At 38.8% G+C, this 20053-nt stretch overlaps 1 protein-coding gene across 1 annotated transcript; it reads right to left on the bottom strand.

The window, feature by feature from the left end:
- Positions 1-1422: 1422 nt before the first annotated feature.
- gnb2 (guanine nucleotide binding protein (G protein), beta polypeptide 2) lies at positions 1423-15288 on the bottom strand. The gene is made up of 10 exons (XM_034684370.1): positions 14416-15288; positions 12130-12209; positions 11978-12016; positions 11303-11409; positions 8917-8980; positions 8483-8645; positions 6231-6297; positions 5935-6136; positions 4661-4877; positions 1423-2908 (listed from the first exon to the last, which is right to left on the bottom strand). The coding sequence occupies exons 2-10, from the start codon at positions 12184-12186 to the stop codon at positions 2802-2804; spliced, it is 1023 nt and encodes a 340-aa protein (XP_034540261.1). The 5' UTR covers positions 12187-12209; positions 14416-15288; the 3' UTR covers positions 1423-2801.
- Between the last annotated feature and the right edge of the window lie 4765 nt (positions 15289-20053).

Genomic DNA, 20053 nt, shown 5'->3' with positions numbered 1-20053 from the left:
AGTCAGATATTATCTCACTTAACGCCTTTGGCTCCATCTTAAATGAAAGACAGACCCCAGAACAGTGCCTGTGTTTTTAAATGCAGTTTATGTATTCACAAATTGCACTTTATTTGCAAATCAGTTGCACTTTTAAATGATTGATTGTTTCTACATACTGTCTGTATATATGCTCCATGCTGTTAAGTTGTGCTATTTCTTTTGACGTGTGCTGCTGACCTCTTGGCCAGATCGCCCTTGTAAATGAGGTCTTGATCTCAATGGGTATCATCTGGTTTAATAAAAAATAAAAATAATAAATGTGTACAAGTTCGCACAATCCTGACTGAGACAAATTGAATTCTCCTGTGGGTGTCTGCCTGCATGGCCTACAACGATAAAAACAGAGAACATGAAACATGCCAGTGATCGACCACATGATGGTGCTATGATATTCTTGGACCTGCTGTCCTTGGTCATGAGATGCTCAATGAGCTACTGCACCCTCTGGCGACTGAACCAGAAAACACTTCAATACTGCAGAAGAAAAAAAGCTGCATCTCTAATTTTGAGACATTTCAGATGAAATGAAATCTGCAGAAGAAAAAGTGAACTATTTTTATTTCTAAGTGCTCTTATGGATGAATAACTGGAAAAGACAACATTGTTTTACCCTGACACAGACAACTTGTTTTTTAACTTGCACAGTAGAGACATGGTGCCCCATTTTGATTCATACATTTTGGATATTTGATGATGATTATAAAAGTTCTGCACATTTGCACTAGTGTTAATGTATTACTAACTTCCTGGTACAAAAGACGAGTGTAGTCTGGATAGCTCATTTCTTGATCGGCACACCCTGTAGGGGGGGTGAATTTTTTTGTAACACAGCAATTTTGAAGATATTGAGATTACAAGTCTTCCAATGAGAGGCACAGCTGACTTGACTGACAGGCGGAAACACTGTAGCTGTTGGCGAGGAGGCTAAAAGCTCGCCTCTTTACATCACAATCGCTCGACAGCAGCAATGGCTGCCATCAACGATTGGCCTCAAAACAGCTCTTCAGAAACAGATGGGTGACGTCACGGATCCTACGTCCACATTTTATACAGTCTGTGGTCCCAGCCTGTCAGGATTCTATTTCACATTCTCAGTGTACATTTCCCCCTACATAAACAGTCATTTTCTTTCTCTTTTTTTAGCTTTTATTTTGGGTCTTTTGGGCTAAATCCCGCCCCAAAAAATACCTTTTCTGAATGATGTCCATCATACATGTTTGATTGTAAAATGAGGTTCTCAGATTAACCGAGGCTATCTATAACTACTTTATATACCCATAGTTTTATGATATGGTAAAGATGTATGTATGTCAGTCCCAGAACAACACCTGTATGCATGCTTTCTTCAAATCACCAAACTTATTTACAAAGACACCACAATGACTGGCAGGAGAGGCTATCCTTTATTAATATTATGTACAATTATACCATCATAATGTCCAGACAATACAGTGACAAAGTCAAAGTATGAATACTGGCTCCTGCTTTATTAAGATGCGTCTTACAATGCTTTTATTTTCACCTAACTTCTTAATCTTAATCTCCATTCTTCTTATCCTTTTTCTCCTTAACTTAACGTCCTCAATATTCTCTATTAATAATCCTTAAAGTGTATCTGAGGCACACAGGGAAAACATGAATAAAATAAGTAGAAAAGAAAAACTGAAGAGCAGATGTACTGTACTGTATGTTGGGGGTATATATCTATAAAAACACTGACGCTATGACGTTTGGAGCCGGTTTAAAACAGGAGCTGATATTTTCCTCGGACTCTGCGGCTCGTTGGCCCGGCTCATCTGTCAGTGGTTGTTTTGTTTCAGTATTCACAGAATCACATGATTCCCTGCCACCACCACAACAACTGTTCTTCCTTCACATTAGCGTCACTGAAATACGTGGGGTACCAAGAAAAATATGCAGGAAAAATTTTGTCTGAAGTGCATTTTAGACTTCATTGTAAACAAAGACAGAGTTGTCCTATTATGTCTCTCCCCTGTTTAACTCGAGGAGAAGTGTCTCTCAGGAAAACAAAAAGTATGTGTGTGCGTGGGTGTTTGTATGTGTGTGTGTGTGTGTGTGTGTGTGTGTGTGTGTGTGTGTGTGTGTGTGTGTGTGTGTGTGTGTGTGTGTGTGTGTGTGTGTGTGTGTGTGAATGGGGCATGTTACATATGTTAAAAGGCTTTAGGTAAAAAGTGGCGTGTGTTTTTATATGAGCAGCTGATAATCCAACTTTATTTGGTCGCTTTTTTACATTTTACAAGTGTGTGTGGTGTGCCTGTGTGTGTGTGTTTATGTGTGTGACAACTCAAGTCTGTGTGTGAGAGAGAGAGACTATCTCCTTGCTGCTGTGCACCTAATCAGCTGAAGGAATTGTGACATGTGTTCAGGGCATGTTCTGCGTACAGTGTGATGTGTTTCTGTGTGCATGAGTGTGTGTGTGTGTGTGTGTGTGTGTGTGTGTGTGTGTGTGTGTGTGTGTATATTTATATGTGTGCATGTGTCTGTGTGTGTGTGTGTGTGTGTATGTGTGTGTTTGTGTGTAAACTCATACCTAAGTCATACATATTATGTACAGTAAAATGTTGCAGTTTGAATCTTACATACAGTGAATACAGGATGCAAACTGTGTCCCAAGCCGGGGGAGTGGTGCCTGTTTGTCGGACATGTGCGTGCATGTTTGTGTGTGTGTGTGTGTGTGTGTGTGTCTGTGTGTCTGTGTGTCTGTGTCTGTGTGTGCGTTCGCGTTTTATGTGCATGGCTCAATTCCAGATCTTGAGGAAGCTGTCCCAGGACCCGGTGCTCACCGCCATGCCGTCATCCGTCACACCCAGACAGCTCACACGATTGTCATGGCCGGCCAGGACTCCTGCAGGAGAAAGGAGGAGAAACAAAAGGAGACTTGTTGCTGTAAAATGTTTTGCACTCTTAGACCGAGCTTAAACTTTAAAAAGACTCACAGAACAAAGGCACCTTGTGTTTATCACTGTTTTTACTTATAACACAGAGTGGGCTGTTTGACCATTTTTTTCTTTTCATAATTAAGCTGGAGAAGTGTGAATTCACTGGAAAGTCAGGCATGAAACTCCACTTCCCAAAAAACACAAGTCTTGATTAATTAGTCATGCAAATTTTATGATATATTTTGCGGGTACATTTCACTGTTATGTGCATGGTAAGACTGATTTTTGCTTGACTACCGTGGAAAAATGATTTTGATTACCAAGGTATTTTAAGCTGACGATGTTAAAGATGATATATTTATTTGTCAATTCAGCTCAAAAACCTTGTTTAATGAGTTTTTAAAAAAAAAAAGATATTCATTAAAAAATTGGAGATGAATACGATGATTCAGATGAAGATTGGGAAACATCTTGCAGAGTGGGACATGGAGCAACAGGTTGACTGGAAAATTAGGATGAGGTTTTTTGATACTCCTCTGGTGACCTCCAAATTTGATAGATCCTCAATAAGTGCTGGAGGGGCTGTGGCCTGGTCGGAGACCATACACATATATTCTGGGACTGTCCAAAACTAACAACATATTGGAAAGGTATTCAACATGAAATTAAAAACTGTCTGGGTTTAGAACTGCCATTTGAACCCTCCTGCTTCCTACTGGGAATATTACCAGGCGATGAGGAGTACAGTGGCCATGCAGCTCTGCTGAGGGTCCTGCTTCTAATTGCAAAGAAAATCCTCCAATCTCCTGGTTAAAGCCACAGCGCCCCACAGTCACACAGTGGAAGAACAAGCTGAAGGACATTTTCTATATGGAGAGTATAAATGCAAGATTACAGTTAAAAACTGATCTTTTCCTGATAAGGTGGGCGCCTGTTGCTTTGTTTCTTTTTGGCTAATTCTTTGATGGGCTGATTTGTGATATACATAATTATTATCATTATTATTTTATTGACGTATTTTCTTTGAAGTTTACTGTGAGTATTTTTGTATTATTTTAATTATGATTGTTGTTGTTATTATTATTATTATTATTATTATCATCCTAATTACTATTTATACAATTATTTATATTGTTGTTATTATTACTATTATTCTTTTTTTTTAATTTTGTGTTAATCATTACAATCTTAATATTATTATTATTTTGTATGTTTGTATTCACTTATTTTAATTGTGTACTATCTATTCATTTATAGTTTTTTTCCAAAAATCTTGTTTGTTTGTTTTTTGTCTCTGAGTCTGATGGCTGCATTGTTGTTTTGAGATGTTGGCTGAGTCTAATAAAACATTCAAAAAAAATTATAATAATTAAAAAGCAGATGGTATGAATTCACTTTTGTTTTTAGGATAAAAAGAAAGATAGTTTCTGTTGTGTGTCAAAAAACAGCCAAAGAAAACCAAAGTTTTCAGTCTTTTTTTCTGCTTTTCCTTTCCGGTAAGATCTTTTGATAAAGATTGAAGTCCCTCTGTGAGATAAAGGACCCAGAGTAAACTGGCTTTCAAGGTTGGAGGCAACAAAACTGCAGGAGGCTAAACATTTTTAAAGACCTCTTGTGTCTCCATGAAAAGATGCTATTAATAATTCATCCTCACTTCATCTTCAGATTGAACCTTCATAGGATCGCACCATTACAGAGCTGTTTCTATTCACACCCACCTGCTCGGTCTCCCTTCATGGAGTCCCAGATGTTGCAGTTGAAGTCATCGTAACCAGCCAGCAACAGGCGGCCAGAGCGCGAGAAAGCCACGGAGGTAATACCACAGATGATGTTGTCATGGCAATAGAGGCTGAGCTCCTGGTCTGCACGCAGGTCAAACAGCCTGCAGGTGGCGTCGTCGGAGCCTGTGGCGAAGGCGCTGCCGTTGGGAAAGAACTGAGGAGGAGCACAGGAAGAAGAATGAGGAACAGGAAGTGTGGGTGAAAACTGCCTTTTGTGAAATAAATAGAGAGAGGGGGGAGACACACACAAACGCATCACTTTGAAGCAGTTATACGTTAATGTGCCACCTTTGACACCGTTAGATAACCTGTTCTGCACTTCAGTCCGGACTTCCAACATGAGACGGTCTCAGCTGGAGTCTGGACTGATGGCGGATGTTCAGATATGGTGTTAATTGATAATCTTGTTAATCCTCTAGCGTGCTCCCGGGTTAAATCCCTCCCAAAGCTGGAGACAAGACAGTGTGTGACGTCACCCAGACAAATCCTGCACAGATATAAGACCCCCTACAAAGACCACTGTAGTGCTGAATCCAAAAGGTAGCTTTTTGGACTTCAAATTCTTAAAAATAATTTGTGATTGGTCGAGCAGTTTGGGAAACATACTAAGCATACAGTAACTATAACGTGATTTTGACTCAGATTTTAAAAGTGTCTACATTTCGTTCCTTTGTGTTTTCTGCGTCAATCCATGATATGTTTGTTTTTTTAACTATAAGGTTTGATGGCAGTTGAATTAACCAGGTTAGAAAAGAGAAAAAAATGTCACAAACATAAAATATGAAATAGAAAAATCACATAAAATGCTAAACTCTATCTAGAATATCTGGTTTCTTTGGCCTCAAAAACCTGATTCTTCACTTCCTGTATTTAAACTCAGAAGCAATTTCCATTAGATCCCTCCTCCCTGGCACTGCCGATGCTCCCATCTTTAAAAGCTTATTTTCTCTTATTAATTTATAAGTCTCTTTAACCAAGCTGAGATAACTGTGACATTATCGGAGCTATTTTTAAGATGTGACAGAGGTCTGTGACAGAGGTCTGTGACAGCGTATCACAGGGAAAACTGCAGCTGTTAGAGGAGGCAAAGTAGTACATCTTCTTCATGATTAAACCTTTAACTGTCTGAGAATCCATACAGAAACAAATAACTGCTGGTTTTACAACTTGTAGTATAATTACAAGGCCTGCTTTGCCTCGAGCACACTCACACAGACGGCGTTGATGTCTGACTCGTGACCCGAGAAGGTCTGCCGGCACATGCTGTCTCTGATGTCCCACAGTTTGACCGAAGCATCGCAGGCTCCCGACACGAAGGTGCGGAAGTCGGGCGAAAGGGACAGACTCATGACGTCGCCGCTGTGGCCGGAGAAGACTGTGGTCTGCTGACTTGTCTCGATGTCCCACAGTGCACTAAGGGAGGGAAAGTACAGAGTTAAGAGACTGATGGGCTCAAGAAAAACATGTTTGAACTGAACGTTTGTGTTTTGGTCTCTAAAAGGCTCACCATGTTGTGTCTCCGGAGCTTGTGATGATTTGATTGTCATCAATGAAACGGCAACATGACAGGTAACCTGAGAGAGGAGAGGGTAAGGATGAGTTTCTGACATAGAGACAAGTAAAAACAGCTTGTGATCGCATTATTTTGTATATAAATCCTGTACTATTTTGAACCTTTGTGCACACTGTAGTTAAGTTACCGCTGAGTCTTCCTGCTTCCCGCTACAAAACTGCACTTTGAACAGCACATTTCACTCCCAGGTGGCTCACTTGACAAAAAAAACGTACTGTGCACTTTGTGTGTCAAAAAGGAAACAAATGATCACCTAAGAACTCTGACTTTGAGCTACAACCTATGAGCTAACCATACAAGTGCAGCTGAAAGACATCAGAGAACTATTTTTGGAGCATGTGAATAAACACAGACCTGTGGATGAAACTAATTCAAAGATCATTAATTAAATCCATATTGTTGCATTCATTTAATTGCCAAATCAAGACACTGGTAAGAAGTGCCTTACATTCTTAACATGGACTGTTTTGAATACATAATAATGGAATTTTATACATGGGATTATAAATGTGATTAATTGTGATGAAGTATTGAAATTATGTGATTAATTATGATTTAGAAAATTAATGATTTGGCATATAGATACATCAATATGTACCTTTTCATATCAATTTAGCAAATCATTTCTACATCAATGGTTGATAAACATTTTTAAGAGCAAACTCAAGACCTACATTTTTAGTAAGTTTTATTCTCATAACAGTTTTATTTATTGATTTATTTATCATCTAGTTCAAATTTTAGTCAATTTTTATTCAATTTTTTTTATTTTAGTATTTAAGTATAGCATCTTATTTTCCTTTTATGGTTTAATATTTCAGTGTTTTATTATCTGAGTAATTTATTTTATTTATTTATCAATTTTAAGTGTAGCCTCTTGTTTTCTCTTAATGGTTTAATATTTGAGTGTTTTATTATCTTAGATTTTTTTTTCCATTTTTGGAGATTTAAATTTCCTGTGTTGAGTTTTAACATCTTATTTTACCTCCAGTGTTGTCTAATTAAGATAGCATAAGAGTGTTTCCTCAGTTCGTTCAGCAACTTTTATTTATTCATTTTATTTGTATTGTTTTTATTATTATTGTTGCATATATTGTGTTCTTCACCTTAGGATTGTGGGAGGGTTTTGGGGTCGGGGCTGGGTTTGGATTAGGATGGGGGGGTCTTCTTGTTTTATGTACAGCACTTTGTGTTACAATATCATTGCATGAAAAGCACTTTATAAATAAAGTCTGATTGATTGATTGTTCTTCTATTTCCAAATGAAAGCTACTATTTCCAGTATTTGTAAATCCATGTTAAGTTTCCTACATTTACACATTAAATATAAATGCTATATTAGATTTTGAAAGTACTTACAGCTGTGCTTACATAGAGCACTGTCCCCTGAAGCCAAATCTCCAATTAATCTCCAGTTAAAGGATCCCATGAGGGGAATATCTTTAGATTTAATATATTATTTAGGAAAGAATAGAAAAGAGAAGCAGTGTCTGTAGTCTTCCTCGCCGACCATGTTGGTTCCCAATGAAAATGCATACATCTACCAAATAAGTGGAGTGGGCTGTATGTAGCCTAAAAGGCAAGACCTGAGGGGTGTGCATTAACACATGCAGTAGTTGAAAGTGAGTCTGTAACTTCTCCTATCTGTGTTTAAATAGCTCAACAGTCTGGGACAGTCTTGATGGATTTCAGTAAGAACATCAAAAGGAAGACGAAGACATTTCCCCTCCAAACCCTAACGGGAATAACATGCAAGCTTTGAAAACTCTTTGATATTAAATTTGTCTTGGGTCATTTTTCATTCTGGTGATGCCTAACTGTTGAGTATTTGTGTAAATACAAAAAAAGGTCAAGTTACTACAAATAATCCTGTCAAACTGATGGAACTCCTTCTGAATCATCTTGACTTCCACAGAACTCTTCGTGTCTGTTAAGGACACTGTAGTGAACTAACAGCATTCAGCAGCAGCTAGCTACAGTCTCACAGACGGGAGTTGATGTCTCAGCTCATTAAGATTGTGTTGCCCTGCGATTAATTAACCATGTAAATGAAATCTTTATTGTTCAGAGGTTTGGGAGCTGAGCTTTCCCACGAGGCAGGCGACTTGGTGCTTATCTGAAGTGTGTCCTCAGCCCGACTCCCGGAAAGACTCAAATAGAAGTCCGGTGGTGCAAGGTTCTCTAACCTGTGTGGCCAGGTAGTTCCCTGCTGACCCTGACGTTGCCTTCACGTGTCTTCAAGCAGTAGATGGAGCAGATGTTGTCCAGGCCCCCGCAGGCTACGTAGTTCCCAGAGGGAGCGTACGCGCAGGTCATCACCCAGGACGAGCGCAGAGGGATGGCATGGATCTAAAAAAGGACAGGTATTCGGAAATTAACCACAATTAACCTTTGGGATAAAAGGGGACATAATGTAAAGGCTAAATAAGGAAACAAAAATGGGTCAGATTTGGACCTAATGCTAATGCTACAATAAATGCTACAAAAAAGAAAGAAAGAAAGCTGTTATATGAGTCAACCCAACTCCTATAAAAGAGACATCAGACTTTGTTTTCAGTTCAGGCTAAGACAAAATGTGACTATTTGAACAACTAAAGACCTGCTGAGGAGCTCTCTTTACCTTGTTAGTGGTATAGCTGTCCCACACGATCAGTTTTCCATCCTGGGAGGCGCTAACCAGAAGCCTGTGAGGAAAAATAATCAAAGATTTCAAACCTCATCCCTCTTGAAACAAATATTACTGTTGACCTATAGAATCCTCCTCAGTGACTGGTGGAGGATGTGGAGATCGGTTAGGTTTACCAGGCATTTCAGTAAGCACACACACACCTGTAATATAATAGGCACTACTATGTTCACCCTATCTGAGTCTATTTTAGCTCTGTGCTCTAGAACAGGGGTTCCCAAACTTTTCAGCCTGCGACCCCCAAAATATTGGTGCCAAAGACTTGCGACCCCCACTTTCCCTCAAAGTGATTTAATGTGGCTTCATGTAGCTGGTCTGCAGAAAATTAGCCTACCTATATGAGCATGTGGCTGTGTTTCCTGGGCTGTTATGAAACCTACTGCTACTGATGCTTTTATTAATTAACTGTTCACTAACCCTAAACTTAGGAGTCATCTGGCAAAAAAAGCAGAAAACTCATTACATTTTCTATTTTCAAGGTTTTATTTCAAGGTTAGCTACTATTTTTGTCGATATTTTTTACTATAATGGGTAAAATGTACTATTTTTAGATAACTTGAAAAAAAAAAAACATTCTGGGAGACATCTCACGACCCCCCATTTGTGTCTCGCGACCGGCCCATACTTCGGGATCCCCTGCTATAGAAAACAAAGAGTTGTTTGTAGTTTAATGAGATGCACTTGAATAGTTCCTTAAGCTAGATGCTAATATCAGCATGCTAACAAGCCTGTTAAAGACAATGCTAACACAATGACATAAACCATCTCAATTAAGTGTTTTAGCATGCTAACATTCGCTAATTCATGTTAAACACTAATGGAAGTGTGTCTAGTCATAAAAAAACAAGGTATCATTTTAGAGCAGATAGTGCTTGATAAATACTCTAGAAGTCCCAAAAGGGTTTAGGGTTCATCCTCTGTGCACCATGAACACCTGTAAACTTTACTTTTTTTGGCAAAATATCCAAACTTGTCCAGAGTTTTTACAATATATACTGTGTTGAACTCAAGGGAAAGTCTGGAGATCATTTGAAGGCTTAAGGATTCATCCTCTGGGCACCATGAGCATCCATACCAACTAGAATTTAGACAGGAGATATCTCGCTCTTATCTGACATTGCCATCTGTTAAGCCCAAGCTGCAACCTCCAGTCTAAAAATATGAGTCCAATGCGGAAGTGCTAAAAACTGCAGTTCATCAAGGACCTGCTTGAGGCTGGCTCCGGAAGTACCGGAAACCACATACACACCAATTCAAAAAAGACGATCTTTACAGCAGAAATAAACATGTTTACAGCCTGGTACAGAAGACGAGTGTAGTCTGGATAGCTCATTTCTCGATCTGCACACACTGTAGGGGGTTGAATTTTTTTGTAACGCGGCAATTTCGGAGATATTGAGATTACGAGTCTTCCAATGAGAGGCACAGCTGACTTGATTGACAGGCGGGAACACTGTAGCTGTTGGCGAGGAGGCTCAAAGCTCGCCTCTTTACGTCACAATCACTCGACAGCAGCAATATGGCTGCCACTGACGATTGGCCTCAAAACAGCGCTTCAGAAACAGATGGGTGACGTCACAGATACTACGTCCATATTCTATACAGTCTATGGTTGAACTCAAGTGAAAGTCATGAGATCATTGGAAGGCTTTTCAGGATTCATCCTCTAGGCACCATGAGCATCCATACCAACTAGAATCTAGACAGGAGATTTGTCGCTCTTGTCTGACATTGCCATCTGTGAAGCCATGCCTCAGGTATTGGAAAAAGAAGATTGATCCTTACATGTTTTAACTGAAACGTTGGATGTGGTTGGTTTGGAAAATTTCCACAAAAAAGACCAAAAATAATGTAAATCAATTCAACTGTGTTTTTTATTTTACAACAAAGACTGACTTGACTGTTCATCCTAAACATTTAAATCAGATCTTAGATCGACCACTTGCATCAGTTTGGTCAGTTAGGTTTTTAATCAGTGTGATCAGATATTTTATTTTTAATCACATGTGCCTTCAACCAAAATCAGGTTAGAGCTGGAAAATAACTGATATATGTTCTATTCCTTCTAGTTGCAACTTTGGTTGTTGTATTTTAGTTGATGGCTCAGAAGTCTTTTCATTACCCTTCATTATAATCAATATTAAAGTGTAATGCATTCTTCCAAAAGGGACTGCTATTGTATGTTACCAAATCATTTAGATGACAGCTTCAAACTGTTTATCTATGACAAAGTTCAGGTGAAAGTGTAATGGCACTTTCTGTAACGCACACAACCAACAGGGATATGTTTAAATATCAAGACATTTTTAGGACAGCTCACCTTGAGTCTGTGCCCCAGTGCATGGCGTAGATCTTAGCAAGGTGGCCCCTGAGGGTGCGTCTTGTCCGCATCTGAATCCTCCCCACAGGATCCAGACCAGCAGTTATCTGGGTTAGAGCGGTGAAAGAAATCAAACATGAAATCACTCTTTAATTGTTAACTGTGTGCGAGTGATGGAAGGTTCAACAACAGTGACGTTTTTGGAAATGATTAAAATAAAGCTGCTATCAGACACTGAAGAGTTGTTCAGATTCAGAAACAGCGATTAGTGGATGCCACATTTGATGTTACTAACGAGTTATAAGTAATAAGGAATTTATAAATGGTGATTTTCAATTAATTCACAAAGACTATGAAAAACTAGCCAATATTTATAAAGGCCAACAGGTTTGTAGTGTGAGAGATATGGATACCAAAACTATGTAAAACACAATTTATGATCTGTTTTTTCCCAAACGTTGGTTTCACAAAACAAGAGGTGTAGATTTTGATTAACAAATATTGAGTGCATCTCTTTTCTGCTTTACTTGTGTGTAAAATCAGAGCTTATCAGGTCTTAGAAACATTTATGATCTACAGAGTTGTGCGCCCACCATCCAAAAAAATACGATCAAGTAGACACTTATTATAGCATTAACATATTAAGGGGTATCAGAGGGCATTACTGGCTCTTACCTGTGTCAGGGTTGAATCTCCACATGCTTTCCTGGCATCCTGAAGAACACGGAATTACAGGTTGTAAAACAAATACATTACACAACAGGTAAAATGTATTACATATTAGCATGCTAAGGATGAAAACTGCACTTTTTCAACTTGTGACTCACTCTTATCTGGTTCCTCAGCTGCTCGGCCTCCTGACGAAGCTGCTCCAGCTCACTCATTTTGACTTAGTCCCAGCAGTCACCTGTTCAATGACCAGATGTGGATTTTAGAATCATTTCTAAAAGCATAAAAGTAGCTACTGATGTATATCAGTGAGGCCAACTGGGATTAGCATACTTCCATGCCCTCTTTAATCCAGTAATCCAGGAATCTACTTTAATCAAAAATGACTCAATTATGTCAAATAACTTCCTTTAAATACTGTTTGTTCTAGATTGGTGAGAGAAATGACGAAACAAAAAAACACATATTTTAATCTTTTAGGTTTACTGAACTCGCACAGTGAGAAAAAACCTTGTAATCTGTTTATGTCAGTGCAACCATGCCTGGTTTTACAGAGGAGAATAATCTGTAATGACTAAGCCGCTATCGAGCAGCCAGCATTGCAACCAGGCGGCAACAGATACTGAGGGAACACTCCCTTTATAAAAAGCAGAGGGGGCTCGTTACTCTATAAACTCACAGCAGGTTGCATGTGAAGTCAAAACTTGTGCTAACACAGTCATCTTTATGGTTCTCTCCTGTTATCACCCACACTGAGGCTCCAAAGATTTACATAGCATGTAAATATGCCAAAGGCTGGCAGAAGATCCTTTAACTGTGGGCCAACCAGGGTCACACACACACTCACACACAAACTGTACATCACATCACGCCCTTAGTAGGAAGCAGCATTTCCTGTAACTGTCAGAGGCACAGTTACACATTCAAACAGGGAGCTTCTATTTGCATTTGAGAGGCAATTCAAACCCGCGATAACGCTCAACAGCAAACACATCAAACATGCATACAGTGCACGCCACAGAGGAAGAGCAATTAGCTACAGTAGGTCACTGTTCCCTGGAGGGACCTGCGACCAGATGGATCACACGGCACTAATGGAGGCCAAAAGGGGTGTATCATCATGGGTCTCAGTCTCCTGGCACAGCTGCTCATTTAGCCAATGATGAGCAGAGAATGGGGGGGTTTGAGGCATCAGAGATCAGGCCTGCATGGGTCCAGCCAGATGCCTGAATGCCATTTGAATATGTGAGCTAGAGTTGTTCTGATACCAATACTGACAGCAGCACCGACATTGGGTACCAATACTGCTTGAGGGGTGATAAATGTGGTAATTAAAATGTAAAAAAAATCTAATGTGGTATTGCGGGGCAGTAAGTGTGCCAATCAATAAAACAACTGATACCAATAGTGCAGCTCTAGCAGAAGGTTAAATATCACTCAGTGGAATAAGTATTTCTATTTAAAACCAATGTTGGGGACTGCAGTGTAGCTTGATTTGTAGAACAGGCATAATGCATAGGCCACTGATTCAACTCCCAGCCTTGGCCCTTGGATGCAAGTCTACCCCACTCATATATCTCCACATTTCCTGTCACTCTTGGGCTATTCTATCAAATTCTATCAAAAAAAGGAAGAAAAGTATCAGAGGGATTCTGTTTCGGCCGATGCTCAAGTATCAGAATCTGCATTGGAGAAAAAAAAGGTACTGGAACATCTCTCATGTGAGCACTGGCTGGATTTCTGCTGAAGAAGACCCCATATATCAAATAGATCCCACCTCCACTCATGCAGGGTCTAAAAGCAGACAATACCTCCCTCACTGTGATGCTGTTGAGGACGATTATCTAGAGAAAGTAACAGTGTCTGCACATTTTTTTAAGGGAGTGTATATTTTATAACACACAAAACTCAGAACGGAACAGGATGCAAAGTGTAAGTGGCCCCACCCCTTTGGATGCACATCTGATGTGCAACTACACCGACATGGCATGGCTACAGCTGCAGCTGGAGGAGAGTCATAGCCCAATCAGCCTCCAACCACCGCATGTTTGACAAGAGTAAATGTTAAAGTCAGAGAGGCTGCTCACTCCCTGGTTAACTAACAAACACAGGCAGGAAATAAAAGCCGCAAGGAGAGAAATAAAACGAGCACAAGCCGGATTCAAATGTCGGCTTGTGTTTCTCTGTCTGCAGCATTGGGAGCTTCCTAAACGAGCAGACAGGGCCCATGAATGCAGGCTACATCACATATTGATCAGCACAGAGTGGCTGATGGAGGCCCTGAACACATCTTGTTTCAGCTCCAATAAAATGCGGATGTAGCTTGTTGAATTTGGTAAAAAAAAAAAAATGATGCCATGATTAGGCACATCATCACCCAGCCATCTTACACTCAGTAGGCTGGCCTACAGCTGCTGTCACTGCGTTTGATAATGGGCGGCTACCTGTTAATTCTCCCGATGATTTTGCTGCTTCTTTTCCGCCGTCAAAAGGACCGAAAGCCCCCTGAAAAATCCCACGCAGGATAGATCTATATGTCTTTTCCAGTCATTAAAAAATGAGCTGCAGCAGAAGTGGTCCACTTGTGTCACGATTGAGGCAAATCCTTCAGCAAGCAGGCAAACGGAGGAGGGCTCCACACATTTCCATTTTCTCTCTTCTTTAGTGGAGCTCCTGAAAGAGATGAAATCTGCTGCTGGGCTGCCGTTTCCTCTCCGAACAACCTCCTCTTTTCTCTCCTGATACGTTCACAGAACCATCCTCGTATAAAAACACAAATTTGGCCGAAAAAGCAGCTCAGTGTCCGGCCCGCATCAAAGACTGTCCATTAAACACTGTTGAGTCCGTTTTACTCCGATTCTGCTTCTCGTGACGTTATCCTCGCTTCCTTCCTCTCTCTGGTTTCCTCCTCCCTCCCCTGCCGACACTTCATAAGGACAGACGCCTCCAAACCCACAATGAATTAGTGAGGAAGATCTGCTAAGTGCCCTATACAGCATATAATGACATTAAAATAGCAAAAAGCTGCAATGAACCAAGATATCTGTGCCAAAGATGGTACAAGTGGATTTGCTTTTAGTGAAATGGGAGGTTGCTATACTCCCTCGCTCACTTTCCACACGGTTCCTGTTTTTTTTTTTTTTTATATCATCATTGAGAATCAGACTAGCAGATCACGCGGTGAGCGCTTGCAGGAGGATCCTCAAATCCGGGCATGAAGCATGTGTCGACCACACCCATCTTTTAATTACTAATAAATCCCATGACCCCCCTGTGATCTGACCGCCCTGTAGGGTACAGATCGCTGATTCACACTCAGTTTGATGTGTTTAGAGAGAAACTGCGGCTTTGTCCATCAGGATGCTGAAACCACGATCCTACACTGGATTCCTAACAAATCGTGTATTCCTGATTGTGCTTTGCAGGATGGAGGACAATGAGGGAAACGTGTGGGAGCATGTTGCACAATTGTGTTGACTGTCTTAGTGGATTGACACATCTCTACGATAAAAAAGGAACCTAGGGTAAAACAAATAATTGGACGAGGTTGCATTCAGAATTGGTCTACTGAAACCGAAAGTCCTTATGGGTCATGCATAGGTTGGATGATTTTGATATTGTTAGGCATGCTATTCTACAACATAACTCAATATGCTTTTCAGTGTAACTACCCTATACTATACAACATTTTGAATCTTTGCAAAAGTGTCATTGGCTCTTCTATTCGCCTGTTTGTGGACCAGCAACTTAACCTAATATTAATAATCTGTAATGATTAGAATGTGTCCCTTCATTTTGATTGACCAGTTTACATTGTTCAATTTGTCTCTCATGATTGTTGAAATAACCACTTTGTGTGCACTATTTTTTATTTATATATATATATTATATTTTGGCTGGCTATATTTTTTATTTTTGTTTTTGTATTGTTATTATGTTAGAGAGACTTCAAATTATATTATATTATATACACATTATCTCCTATATTGCATTGATGAAAATACTCAGATTCTAATGTTAGGGAGAGGATATCAATGTAAAGCTCCAAGGAGGATATTTTGGCTTGCTAATTTTTTTTATTTTTATTTTTGTATTGTTATTATGTTGGAGACAATTCAAATTATATTACATTATATGTTATATATATCTCCTATTTTGCAATGATGTAAATGCTCAGATTCTAAAGTTAGGGAGAGGATATCAATGTGAAGCTCCTAGGAGGATATTTTGGCTGGCTGTATTTTTTATTCTTGTTTTTGTATTGTTATTATGTTAGAGAGACTTCAAATTATATTATATACATATTATCTCCTGTATTGCATTGATGTAAATACTCAGATTCTAATGTTAGGGATGTTAGGGAGGGGATATCAATGTAAAGCTCCAAGGAGGATATTTTGGCTTGCTAATTTTTTTATTTTTGTTTTTGTATTGTTATTATGTTGGAAACAATTCAAATTATATTACATTATATGTTATATATTTCCTATTTTGCAATGATGTAAATGCTCAGATTCTAAAGTTAGGGAGAGGATATCAATGTGAAGCTCCTAGGAGGATATTTTGGCTGGCTGTATTTTTTATTTTTGTTTTTGTATTGTTATTATGTTGGAGACACTTCAAATTGTATTATATTATAGATACGATACGATACGATACAATGTACTTTATTGTCCCTGTAGGGAAATTTGTCTTTGACATCAGTGCTGCATATGCTACCTGCTCCTACAAAAATCACCACAATGACACAAGAACACATAAATAAATAAGAACAAATATAATGAATAATACACATTCATAAAACACACCGCATAATCTTAAAGAGAGAGCACCATAACACTGTCCCAACCCTAACAGGCTATTTACTATTTAAAATTCTAATAGAGATTGGCACAAAGGAGTTTTAAAAACGATTCAATTTACACTTGGGGACTCTGTACCTTCTTCCAGACGGTAAAAGTTTGTATATTATCTCCTAAATTGCATTGATGTAAATGCTCAGATTCTAATGTTAGGGAGTGGATATTAATGTAAAGCTCCTAGGAGGATATTTTGTCTGGCTGTACTAAATTGAATAATAATATCTTTGTATACAGAATAAGAACAGACCATCAGACATAGACAGACATATAGTCTAGACAAACTGAGTTACAGCATGCTGCAGACACAGCTCTTGTCCACATTTTCCAATGCTTAGAGAGTGACGTGTTCCACTATTTGACGACAGCAGGGTAAGCTTTTGTCATCAGAAAAATCACTGCAAATTTACAGGACAAGATGAGCCAAGAGGAAAGAGTTACTGTTTTGTCCACAAGGGCCCCAAAGAGCACAAACAGAACATTCTTCATAAGAGCTTTAATAATGATGAATAGAATAATGGGATGGGTTTTTTTTTAGTACTGAGGTGAAATTGCTACACATATCTCAAACTAGAATCTACAGTTGATCCAATTTTCATTCAGTGCTAAGTGCTAGGAATACAGGCTAAGCAGGTTTAAATACAAACATACAAAACATATTTTAATTTGTCCCATTAACTACATAATGGGTGTTTTTTTTAGTGGCTAGAGAGCATTACATTCTCAAATGTAAGTTACTTAAACAATATTACAAAAGCAGAACTGTTGTAATGAATATCAGTATGGCAGTGATTTGGTCACTGATGATCGCAGCTATATGCTCAAATTCAGTACAACAGCTCAGCCCTCACCGAGATCCTTCATGTTGTTGTTCCAAAATGTTTTTCATTATGTATATTAGGTGACAGAGCAGAGGGGTTATCTGTGACACAGATTAAATTTGTAACATTGGATTGCCTTGCTGGTAAACGGAGAATTGTTTTGAATTGGAAGATTCAAACTCCAACCTGTTTCAGTGTGTGCAGCTGGTTAGAAGAGTTTGTAGACCTTATCGGGATGGAACAAGCTGCTGCCACGTTAATATGAGGGATTAAATGGATAGTGGGATACAGTTAGATCCTTCTTGAACTCCTTACCAGAGTAAATATGATATTAGCTCCATGATTGTTATGGTTATTTCCATAATCAGCCATATCAACATGAATTTACACTTTACATGAACTTGAGAAATGCTTTAAGTATTTATTGCTGCCCCCAACCTCTGTCGTCCTTTTGTTTTTGTTTGTGGTATGCTTCTTTCTTTTATTTATTTGGTGTGTGTTCATGGGGCGGCTGTGGCTCAGTGGGTAGAGTCGGTTGTCCCACAATCGGTTGGCAGTTTGATCCCAGCCGCAGTCACATGTCGAAGTGTCCTTGAGCAAGACACTGAACCCCGAATTGCTCCCGCTGTTGTTCAGCGGGGTGTGAATGTGTACAAATGAGAGATCAGATAATGTACTGATGGTTCATTACCATAGCAGCCTCTACCATCAGTGAGTGAATGAGTATGAACAGGTGAAAGCGCTTTGAGTAGTCAGACAGACTAGAAAAGCGCTATACAAGTCCATTTACCAAAGAAATTGATTTTCATTGGGATAAACCCCTTGAGATGTGCCATCTCATTTAAGAGCAGATCCCAGACAGACAATAACAAATAGAAAACAGTGCTTTACAAAATATAAAACAAAACATGAATCCTTCAAAAGAGAAAAACAAACAAACAAACAAAACAAAACCCCACGAACAGTCAGACAATAAACCAACTCGACGAGAAAAACAACATCAACATCAACAACAACAACAACAACAACAACAACAACAACAACAACAACAAATCAGGGGTTGGTACAACCTTAAACAAGGTACAATCGACAAGGGAAGAATAGAATACAATTCAATAAACTAAAGGAGCATTGATGAAACACACAAAGAAACATTTATAACAATAATCGTCACAAAAAATAAATGAATAAATAAGTAAATGAAGTAGAGGAACAGTGAGGGCTTTACAGAAAACATAAACAGTTTGTTTTGAAATGGGAAAACAGATTTTTTAAATAAGGGAAAAGAAGATATAGAACGAATATTTAAAGGTAAGTTGTTCCAGTGTGTGTGTATATATACTGTAGGTAATGTATGTACGGAATGTATGTTTAAGATTTATGTCCTGTTCATGTATGGAATGAAAATGTATATATATAAAAAATAAAAAAAGTACAACAGCTCATCCCGAAGTGTGCTTTTGTTTAGTTCTACAGTTCAACTGGTGGCATAAAGTTGTAGAATTATTTAACCCTCCTGTTATTTTGGTTTCTCTGGAACAGCAATGTTCCTGGGTCAATTTGACCTGGGGCATATTCAATTATCCAAAAGTGTCAGAACTCCAAAAAATCCAAATACACATTTTTTTAAATCTAATTTTTAACTCCATTACTAACTATTCAAATCAAGATTTAGTCCATTGGTGTTCTTTAATTCTCACAGATCATGGTTCAATGAGGATAACTAACCCTTTTTTAAATGTACATTTGAAAGCCCTAAATATAAATACAATAAGAAAGAAATCATCTTACATTTTTATTTTTTATTTTTTTGTGAAGTGATGTCAATAAATTAATACGAGACCTCTTCTGTCACATGCTGCCCAGATTTCTATGCTACATTTAGCTGCTTTGGAAGGCACATATTGCCTATAATAGACTTTAAAAAAGGGTCAATTTGACCTGCAAAATAACAGGAGGGTTAAAATACATGGTTTTGTACATGTAACTATTCATTTGCATTTCCATCCGCCAAAAACCATCAAAAATGTCATTAAAAGTTTGGCTGACTGGTCAAGTAAGGCCTGCCACACAATATTTGTCTCAACAGTGACCTCTGGCGCGACCATATGTCTCTGCAGGTTTTTACTACAGTGGAACTTTCAGCTTCTAATGCTCATTTTAAGGATGTGTTACTAAGCTTTCACAAGTTTCTTTTTCCAGTGCATACGCCTGGAATGATGCCCCCTGATTTCTCCATTAAGTTGTGCATTATTAATATTATTATTAGGTGATGTTTGAGTGGCGTACAGTAGGGGGCGGGGTTAGTTTTTTTTACAAACAGTAGCCTACCTTTGCTCATATTTGAGATGTACTGCCCTCCCCCTTTGGTTGTCACATGGGCTGTTTGAGCTCTCCCGTGA

This window comes from Notolabrus celidotus, chromosome 5, assembly GCF_009762535.1.
Source record: "Notolabrus celidotus isolate fNotCel1 chromosome 5, fNotCel1.pri, whole genome shotgun sequence".
NCBI lineage: Eukaryota > Metazoa > Chordata > Actinopteri > Labriformes > Labridae > Notolabrus > Notolabrus celidotus.
Note: the sequence above shows the minus strand (reverse complement) of the source record. Positions and strands in the feature narration are given on the sequence as shown.